The sequence below is a fragment of the Lottia gigantea genome (assembly GCF_000327385.1).
Source record: "Lottia gigantea unplaced genomic scaffold LOTGIsca_158, whole genome shotgun sequence".
NCBI lineage: Eukaryota > Metazoa > Mollusca > Gastropoda > Lottiidae > Lottia > Lottia gigantea.
The window spans coordinates 275,627-286,266 of NW_008707924.1; the positions used below are offsets into that span (position 1 = coordinate 275,627).

The 10,640-nt window shown below is 33.8% G+C and overlaps 3 protein-coding genes across 3 annotated transcripts in view; 1 reads left to right on the forward strand and 2 right to left on the reverse strand.

Annotated features, from left to right (window-relative positions):
- Nucleotides 1-745: 745 nt before the first annotated feature.
- Nucleotides 746-2,198, reverse strand: LOTGIDRAFT_173412 (hypothetical protein; the record flags this gene model as incomplete). Its single annotated transcript, XM_009050892.1, has 2 exons — nucleotides 746-1,830; nucleotides 2,186-2,198. The coding sequence occupies 2 exons, from the start codon at nucleotides 2,196-2,198 to the stop codon at nucleotides 746-748; spliced, it is 1,098 nt and encodes a 365-aa protein (XP_009049140.1).
- Nucleotides 2,199-2,491: 293 nt separating this feature from the next.
- LOTGIDRAFT_226051 (hypothetical protein) lies at nucleotides 2,492-5,921 on the forward strand. The gene is made up of 5 exons (XM_009050893.1): nucleotides 2,492-2,532; nucleotides 4,136-4,231; nucleotides 5,108-5,237; nucleotides 5,493-5,611; nucleotides 5,810-5,921. The coding sequence occupies exons 2-5, from the start codon at nucleotides 4,151-4,153 to the stop codon at nucleotides 5,891-5,893; spliced, it is 414 nt and encodes a 137-aa protein (XP_009049141.1). The 5' UTR covers nucleotides 2,492-2,532; nucleotides 4,136-4,150; the 3' UTR covers nucleotides 5,894-5,921.
- Nucleotides 5,922-8,474: 2,553 nt separating this feature from the next.
- LOTGIDRAFT_173414 (hypothetical protein) overlaps nucleotides 8,475-10,640 on the reverse strand; it is a gene marked incomplete at both ends in the record, with an annotated part of 2,506 nt that continues 340 nt past the window's right edge. The window contains one exon of the mRNA XM_009050894.1: nucleotides 8,475-8,824. Coding sequence (XP_009049142.1) covers nucleotides 8,475-8,824 — 350 coding nt within the window. The remainder of the gene's footprint in view (nucleotides 8,825-10,640) is intronic.

Sequence of the window (10,640 nt, forward strand, 5' to 3'; positions counted from 1 at the left end):
GAAAAATATTCAACTTTTGTTTAAGTGATTATCTCGACCTATGCCGGGATTGAATCCTGGACCCTCAGGTTAGCGAGCAAGCGTCTAACCCGCTGAGCCACCGCGGCTCCAGGCGAATAAGAGCCAGTAGATATACCTGGTGTCAAATATAACATAACAGGATCCTTATATAATCCGATAAATCCAAAAAACTTAGTAATTATCCATAAATATGCAATTAACTGATGAATATATACTCATATTGAATATTTTGAGAACTTAAATTTTATGTTCATTCTAAGACGTACTATCACTTTAATGGATAATACAAAAAAAGAACCGAGAAAATAATAAAATTCATTGCTACCACTTGATACAATGTATACGTTCGTTGATTCCAAAGCACTTCATCTAAATAATTGCAACATATATGCATGTAGTAAAATTGACTGATATTATTACCAGTACCTTAATATTGTCCTTGAAATTCACCTGTCATAGCTACATAGAACGCGTATTTGATAAACCTTTTAAGTTTCAAATCACCATTCAAGCTCATGGCTTTAGGTAATAGCTTAGATTGGAGACTAGAGCTGAATATTAAGATTTGCTGACAAATTTTACACTTGTTTTAGATTGGTTATAGCGTTTACGATAGAACCTGATGTGTTTCTTAAATTTACTTAAAAGAGTGTTTCCGAATTTTAGGACCTTTCTAATAACACACATCTTCATAATATATTCTATATTCAACCTTCAACTATAACTATGTATACACATTCATTACTTTCTGAATTTTTTGACGACACAATGGACATACTCGACGTTCAACATATCTAGATCTCACAATTTGATTTGCACAATCCACACACAGACACATATGACGACATGGCAAAATTAAAACACATTTAGATTTGTCTTGACACACAACACATTTTCTTTTATCTTTTTCTTTTTCAATTTCCCGTTCGTAATCATCAGGTGACAAGCGTTTTGATCTTTTGGGAGTCATAGAACGATTTCTTAGTCCATAATGTGGCGCTGGAAGCTCTACTTCAATATCTTCTTCATCTTCTGATGATGAAAAAGTCTGTGAATTTAATGACACCTCACTATCCTCATCATCATTATCATCAATTGTATGTTCTGTCATAGCATCAGAATCATTGTCACTGATATCGGTGCCATCCTGAAACTGACTGCTATCAGTGCCTTCGCTGTCGTACTGATCATTTATTAGAATATCATCGTCACTATCCAAAGGAGTGGTCATCAATGAATTTACATGGTTTCTTTGTCTTGTGAATAATATCATACCTCGATGATTTAAATAACAAATTAATTTGAATACTCCTAAATACAACAAACCGCAAATAAGGATTCCTAAATATGTTTCTTTTCCTAGACTTGGTAAATAAGATGTGTAGAAATAAATGATATTGTTTAAAAAATTCAGAATAAAGTTTTGGACACCAACTGCACAATTGATCACACTGTTGTATGTAAGACTAACTCCTTGAATACCAAAGCTGACACCATCCTGGAGACTCACAATAAATGTACTACCAATTGAAAAGAAAAATGCAAAAATACTGTTGGTAAAGTCTTCAATCATTTGCACAGCATGATTCCATGTCATGTCACAATAATCATAAATATCAACTACTGACTGTTTTAAAGTTTTAACAGTAACATAGCTACCAGTCCACAAAACAACAGCAAGTGTTTCTAATCCTGTGAATATCAGACATATAACTTTATACAGTAAAACTAGTATCCTCCATAATAACACAAAGAATGCACAAACACATCCATATAATTCTACTAAAAATTCCCAAGCGTATAAGACAACTGTTGAAACAAGTGAAAAAATACTACTTATGATGTATGCTAGTGTTTCAACTATTACAGAGAGGTAATAGTAAGCTGTTGATACTATGTCATAATTGATTTTCAAAACATAATTGACTGTTTGACTTGTAACACTGATTGTATTTGCAACAGCTGAACAAATCCCTAAAAACCCATTTGATATAAGCTTAAACATTCCTTAATTTCTTGCAGCAAATTTACTTTAGAGATAAAAATTGTACTGCAGAAACTTATAAAAAACAAATTTTCAATGTTGCAACAGCAGAAATTCAATGTAAGTTGTAACTGTGTGTCAACTGAGAGATTTGTTCATGTTGAGTTGGCAATAGTTTACAGGCTAACGCCATTACTGTTGTATTTCCGGTTAGGAACACCGGATGTGACATCCGAGCACCTGCATTTATCGTAGAACTGTATACTGTGTTGATGGAAAATTCCCTGTTACTATTTAAAGAATTCTTATTGAAAACTACATTTTAACATACTTTTGAGTAAAATTGACTCTTAACAAGTTTTTAGAACAATTACCAGGTAGTAATGACAATTCTTTACAACACTGCTTCCCAGTGTTTGCAGAAAACATATCAAAGTCTCAAGAAACGTAGAACTATGTTTTCTTTTACGCGCATGAATTCTATGAATTCTTCTTCCGGTAGTTCCTTTTCCCAATTTGTTTCATAGGTACCTACACGTGTTTTTTATTTCAAGTCCCTGAAACATAATTAAATGACCAATTATATCCCCAGATTTATGTTATTTTTGTCTCTTATGTAAAAAGCAACAACTCTTGCATGCATAATTTTCGAATAGAATGTGTATTTTTAAACAAAAACAGTACACGCACGACACGGTGTAAACAACACCAGTCTGGCAGTCACCAGCTTAGACAACACAAAGTTTGATATAAAACAGTTTCGTCTCTTAGGAGTGTTAGGACTCATTGTTTTCAGTACTGTGGTGTAACCTATTTTCGTTGATATAAGGATTCAACACCGAATTTCGGTAAAAGTTTGTCTTAGATGTTTCCTCAGATATTCTACAAAATAATTAAAATTGGTTTATTTCGATTTTCTTTATGAATCCTTCACTTTGACCCATATTTCATGAGCAACCAACTTGGCAACGTGACCCATATTTCATGAGCAACCAACTTGGCAACGGCAGCAGAATGCGTCACCTATTTTCGTGTACAATGTTTGATCTATAAATAAATCGAGAAAAACATGTTGTATGGATACTGGATGGTATAATATTTATAGTATTTATCTTTAATATCAATTCATTATAACTAGTGGCAATTCCTTCAATGAACCACGATTTAAAAAAAAAATAGTCACTGACAAAATAAGAAACGTAGCCTGATTTATTGCTAAAAGTCACTGAAACAACATAAGAATATGGTCCACTTTGTGTTCCATAGAAATTTTCTGCTGACACAGAATCCGCTAGTTGATCACGTGACTTCATTCGTTGGAATACATTCTAGCAGACGACACTTGGAATTTCGATTACCGCTTGGGATTATATGGAAATTCGGCTGATAAAAAATGGTGGCGTTTGGTAATAACTGAAATCCGCCATTTTGTATTTGTCAATGTATACACTTATACATTTTACCTTGCTTGAAACTACTGGATTCATTCTACTAGCTGATATTGTAGAGAAAACCCATGATTATCAAAACAAACATTCTACTAGCTGATTTTGTAGAGAAAACCCATGTTTATCAAAATAAACTAATGCGGAGGTCGTTCAAGGTCGCTCATGTAAATTATTAATCATTTGCGGAAATCCACGAATAATAGGTTTCCACAAAATTAAGTTACTTGACTGTATATATTTTCTATATCATAACTACAAAACATGCCCTACACTTAATGTGTATCAGGACAGGGATTAAGGATTCTAATGTACACTTGTAGTCATACATGTATGTATGTATAAACTGTTAGTGTCACTGTTTAAATTGGGTGGAGGCATCTTGACTCATAGTCAGAGAAATAAAGTTGTCACTCGTCACCTTGATCATGGGTGCCAAACATTTATCAACAAAACAAAATCCCGTTTCTTAGCTTGTCTGTTGATAGCATCAGAATTCCACAGACCACTTGTCTTGGATTTTAACATAATTGGAAAAAAAGGTGAGACTTGTTACTCGAAGTTTACTCGAACATCGTTTGTTGAAAAGACAGTCAAAGGAAGGGTTTAAGGAGAGAGAGAAGCTAATTAAAACTGTATAAATACATCAATAAACACTAACCATACTTTGTTTCCTTTTCTTTAGAGCAAACATACCAAAATGTCTGCATCATTTAATTGGATGATTGTTAGGAACAATTCTTCTTTTCTCATGAAGAGAGGACCTCACCAGTTCAGCAGAGTAAGTAATATCTTTTTTTTGTGGTACCAGTAACTTTTTTATTTAATATATCTAACAGACTATTGAACGTTGCTGCATTTTGTTTGCAGTTGGTTAATTTCCCTATATTTCAGCCACAATTTTTTTTTTCAACATCTTAAAGGGATAGATTTCGGGGGTTGATTTAGGTCTAAGTACTACAGATGTAATTCCTTCAAAAAAAACATCATACTTAGGAATTTCGATATGTCCTCAATTGGCTTGTGAACGCAATAGAGACTAGTTTTTATCTGATTTGAATGAAATTTGGTGTGATCATTTATATTCATGAGATCTTAGACGAGTTCGAATTTGGCTATCTTTCGATGAATGGTTTCTGAATTAATGCCCTTGATTTATGAAAAATGCGTCAAAATTTGTTTGAACACAATAGAGACTGCAGTTTACATCCGATTTAAATGAAATTTGGTATGATCACTTATAATGATGAGATTTAAGTCAAGATTAAATTTGACAATCTTTCGATTAACGGAATTCAAGTTATTGCCTATGACTTAGTAAAATCGCATCAAAATTTGTTAGCGTCTTAGCGATAGAGGTGACAGTTTATGTCAGAATTTTATTAAATAATGTGTGTTTGTTTAAATCAACAATATCTTGCACAAATTAGATTTTTGGTATGATTTGACACAGGTAGGTGACTGCCCTTGATAAACTGAAAATGTATCAGGAAAGTGGGCGTGTCTTGCTAGACAACCACTTGTTATTTTCTTATGCAGATAATTCTTTCACACGTGGATTTGAAGGCTAATAAATTTCCCATTTCTGAGACTATGATACTATTGGTCAAATGAATGAGGAATCTGTCAGTTTAAGACAATTTATCTTACATTTCAGGAGGCTGGTAATTTAAAAGGCAAAAATACTTTCAGATTTAATGGTTTGATTCGAGATAGAACTATTGCTATTCAACCAGCTAAGACTGGGAAAGGCATCACAGTTACAACCAGGCATTTAAAAAGAAATGGTAAGTAAAATTCATAGGGGTCCTGTAAATAGTTTATTAATTAACAGCTGCTGACAACAATAGAAGCTATCTGCTTGCTCTGTGAAATAAACTGAACTATATGTTGATGTAAAATTGAGATTACAGTGTATAAGAAATTAAATTCATCTCTTTATTTGATAGTCATGGTCTGGTATATCTGGACTTTTTGGATTATAAGGTAGTATGTATCCATGTATATTTTGAGAGTGGCTTATGTGTAAAATGTCATTACAGGTCAAAAACGACCCAACAAGAGAACCTTCAATACTAATATTAACAAAGATGGTCGACACACATTAAAAGGTGTATCTAATATCATGAAAAGTGGTAAATTTGATGGAAAAACCCATATGGTAAGTGATATGTGATATCAGCTCAATTGCAAATTGGATTGGTGTTCATTGGTTTTCTCCTTGAGATCAAAGTACAATTATTTCTCTACTGCATGCATTGAACTCTTGTATTGCATCTAAAATTGTTCTGACTGTATTTTTTGGCTCATTCAATAATTTTGTTTTTAATTTTGATGACTACTTTGAAATGTTTTTAAGGCTGCCCTAAGAAAGACATCAGCTATTCTTAGAAGTCAAAAACCAGTTGTTGTTAAACAGAGAACAAGAGCAAAGAAAAACTAAAAAGTTAAATTAAAATTCTGAAAAATTTATGGTCTTTTTTATTTGCATGCTTAGCCCCATTCTGTAGATGGAAATCAGATTGATACTACTACCACCTTAGCAACAATTTCGCTCTGCTTTGTGCAAAAGCATCTCTTAGTACAATTTCCAGTAAGAACAATGGCCCTTGATGTAAATTATCACATCTAAAGCAATTAATGGGCAGGAGATTAAGACTACAGTTTTCATCTGATTTAAAAGAAAACCTTGGTGTGAAGGTGTTAATGAGATCTTCTTCAAAATTGAATTATTCTTTTAAATCAAAATGAAATGTACTCCTACGTCAAAGATTGAGGTTTACATGATAGGAAAATGTTTCTATAGTTATATATCTCCTGTTTACAAATAGGGCATTTTTTACTAGACAACATTATCTTCCCTACACATGATTTACAAAAATGAGTATGTCCACAGGGAAACACTGCAACATTTCTGTTTTTAATACAAATCGTTCAGCATGAACCATTCTCCATTTCCACTGGTTGATAATCTGTTGTTTCACCTATATTTTCTTGGGCATCTCCTAACATTAAGTTTTCATCTACATCGGAATCTGAATTAGCTGAGGATTCACTGCTGTGGCTTACTTGTTCAATGCTAGTTGAAAGTGTTGGCACATTAGTGCTTAACAACAGCAAGTGTTTCTAATCCTGTGAATATCAGACAAATAACTTTATACAGTAAAACTAGTTTCCTCCATAATAACACAAAGAACGCACAAACACATCCATATAATTCTACTAAAAATTCCTAAGAGTATAAGACAACTGTTGAAACAGTGAAAAGATAGTGGACCACAGCCATATACGCCCACCATGGCGTGGGAATGGTAAAAACGAAACATCCAATGTAAGTCTCATCAAAATCGGTTGAAAACTAAAAAAGTAATATCATATTCAAGATTTTTGGGCAAGGGCAATAACTCTGCTTCTAACGGTCGAAAATAGCTCAAATTCGAACTTGATCTTCGTTTTTATACGCCCACATGAATATGTGGTCGTATATTGTCGTCGCCTCGGTCCGTCGGTCAACATTTCTTGTGAGCACTATAGAGACTACAGTTTTTATCTGATTTTGATAAAACTTGGTGTGATGCTTTAGATTGATAGGATCTCGGTCAAGTTCGAATTTGACATATTTTCGATGACTGGTTTTTGAGATATTGCCCTTGACTTAGAACGCCTTGAAATTTGTTAAAAATTGTTCGTGAGCAGGATTGAAGCTACAGTTTTCATCCGATTCTGATGAAACTTGGTGTGATCATTGGAATTGATAAGATCTCGGACAAGTTCTAACTTGACGCATTTTCGATGAACGGTTATTGAGTTATTGCCCTTGACTTTGTTAAAACGCGTTGAAATTTGTTAAAAATAAATCGTGAGCAGGATTGAAGCTACAGTTTTCAACCGATTCTGATGAAACTTGGTGTGATCATTGGAATTGATAAGATCTCTGACAAGTTCTAACTTGACGCATTTCTGATGAACGGTTTTTGAGTTATTGCCCTTGACTTTGTTAAAACGTGTTGAAATTTGTTAAAAATAGTTTGTGAGCAGGATTGACGCCACAGTTTTCAACCGATTCTGATGAAACTTGGTGTGATCATTGGAATTGATAAGATCTCGGACAAGTTCTAACTTGACACATTTTCGATGAACGGTTTTTGAGTTATTGCCCTTGACTTTGTTAAAACGTGTCAAAATTTGTTAAAAATAGTTTGTGAGCAGGATTGACACTACAGTTTTCAACCGATTCTGATGAAACTTGGTGTGATCATTGGAATTGATAAGATCTCGGACAAGTTCTAACAAGAGATATTTTTGATGAACATTTTTTGAGTTATTGCCCTTGACTTTGTAAACATGCGTCAAAAGTTGTTTTTTGCCCTTGATTAGAGCTGTGTTGTTGTATTTGGGTTATTGATATTGATTTTTAAAAATTTTGTGGAATTATTCAGCATAAATAATTTCTCCAATATGAGAAAATTCGTACTTTAGTCACTAAAGACTGTTTTATCATTTCTGCCAGCTGCCAATGGGCGTATGTTACCTTGCATTGCAAGCTATCTTATGAATATGTATACACATACCAAATTTCATTTGATTCCATTAAAAAATCTAGTTTTTAAAGCGTTTACAAGCAAATGTTGACAGACGTGCCGACAATATACGTCTGCACAGAGAGATGTGGGTAGAGAGATGTGGGCGTATAAAAATACTACTTATGATGTATGCTAGTGTTCCAACTATTACAGAAAGGTAATAGTAAGCTGTTGATACTATGTCATAATTGATTTTCAAAACATAATTGAGTGTTTAACTTGTAACACTGATTGTATTAGCAACAGCTGAACAAATCCCTAAAAACCCATTTGACATAAGCTTAAACATTCTTTAATTTCTTGCAGCAAATTTACTTTAGAGATAAATATTGTACTGCAGAAACTTAAAAAGAACAAATATTCAATGTTGCAACAGCAGAAATTCAATGTAAGTTGTCCACAGGGAAACACTGCAACATTTCTGTTATTAATACAAATCGTTCAGCATGAACCATTCTCCATTTCCACTGGTTGATAATCTGTTGTTTCACTGATATTTTCTTGGGCATCTCCAAACAGTAAGTTTTCATCTACATCAGAATCTGAATTAGCTGAGGATTCACTGCTGTGGTTTACTCGTTCAATGCTAGTTGATAGTGTTGGTACATTATATCTTAATCGGATGAGAGGATCATTTTGTACTCCATTTCTACCTCGTACTTTTAATTTTTGTCTGCCTATATGCAAATATTTAACTGAGGGATTAGGACCTCTACTGTTTAATTGTCTTATACCATATTTCATATTTTGGGTAGCTACACTGGGTTGTATAGTTTCTTGTGCAACAACTGCTGGAATGTTAGTATCAAGTGTACAAAATCTAAGAGACTGGAATTTTACATCCAAATATAAAGCAGATATACAAGATACCAGAATCCAACTAAAAAACACTGTTGAACCATCAGACTTAAGAAATATTCCTTGCACTATGATAATGGCTAACCAAGAGACAAAGTCTAATATTGAAGAAATGCAGAGATACAAAGTAGGATAAAATAGGCTTACAAAATCAATTGCCATTGCAAAAAATATAGAAAAATAACAAAATAAAAAGGCAAAATACTGAAGACAAATGTCACACAATACAATTAGAAATTTCAATAAAAGTTTGAATCCATTCCAAATTTTATATAGGCAGACCCATCTTTTGACATGACAGTATAGATTATAGAGTTCCTGAATAATTTCTATATCGGACACATAGACAATGGAGAAGATGACTAGCAACATAAATGTCATGTATAACAATATCTTTAAAAAAACACGTCCAAACATCTTCTGACTTGAGTGTTTTATGTACCGGTATATTGATTGTCGTACTGAACTTTTCTGGACTAACGTGTATTTACTTCTTTATCCTGGTGTGTCATGAGACTTTAAAATGCAGATATCAATTTCCATTTTGCTTATTTGTTTCATACCGATAGATGATTATAATTCCCTTCTAAATTCTACCCATTAATGAAAGATTGGACTTGAAACATCAATGGGTCAACGGGACTAGAAATATTGAAAGTAGACTTTTTGTTTCTTCAATTAGATATGAATGAAGATTCTACAAGGGAGGTAATTATTCAGACAGCTTTAAATTTTTATACGCCACCCAGAGCCGTATATAGAGAGTCTGGCCAACTACGTCACAAGGCGCCATATTGTTACCCTCTCTTAGCTACAAGGCGGCCGACGTTATCCCTCGTAAACGCTCTAGAATTTACAGTTTTTAACCGATTTTGATAAAATTTGGTATGTCTATACAAAAACACAAAAAGAAGACAAATTTTGAATTTTAGCACTTTCCAAATATTAACCACCGAAATATTAAACCTGTAATCTTCCATATAAAAATAGCTAGGGCCTAGCTGTATATTCTACAGCTATATGGAACAATAGGCTAATCACTAGTTATAGTTTATGCAACATATTTATAAGTAATATAATGTATAATATAATTCATATTGTTTTTGATCAATAGGCCCGTGTGCCTGACGAATGTCAAAACGGTGCATAAACTATAACCGATGATTTTTGTTACATAAAGCTTTAGAATATAGTGAAGTTAGTATAAAGGACCGAACTCCATCTTTGTCGAAGAAATTTAGTCATCATGAAAATTGCTCAAAGCAAGATGTGCACTATAAATCGTTATCAACAGAAACAGGCCCGTAACCAGACCAATGTGCCAAGGGGGGGCGAATGCATTTGCGCGGAGAATGAAATAGCTGATAGAGACTGATTTCAGCTTCGATTGAGAACTTGTTTGAATTTTGCAGTGGAGGGGGGGGGGGGGCGAAAATAATTCAAGGAAGCGCCGCACCCCACTCCCCACCCCTGTCTCTTTTACTTGTGGACCTGAACAGAAAAAGGCTCATTATTCAGTTTCAATCAGCACAATTTATTTTATGTCATGAAGGCATGAAAGTTATATCACACCACTCAATAATCATCATTTCAGCTTTGAAACCATTTTGCTTCAGCTGTCGGCTGTTGTCCTGGCGATCTGTTTCTCTTTGACTGTCGTCGAAGTGATTCTGGAAGAGAAACCAAAATTTACACAAGTGACTGGCCCAAAAGACTTAGTGTTCACATTATAGTCTAGACCCACAGTCT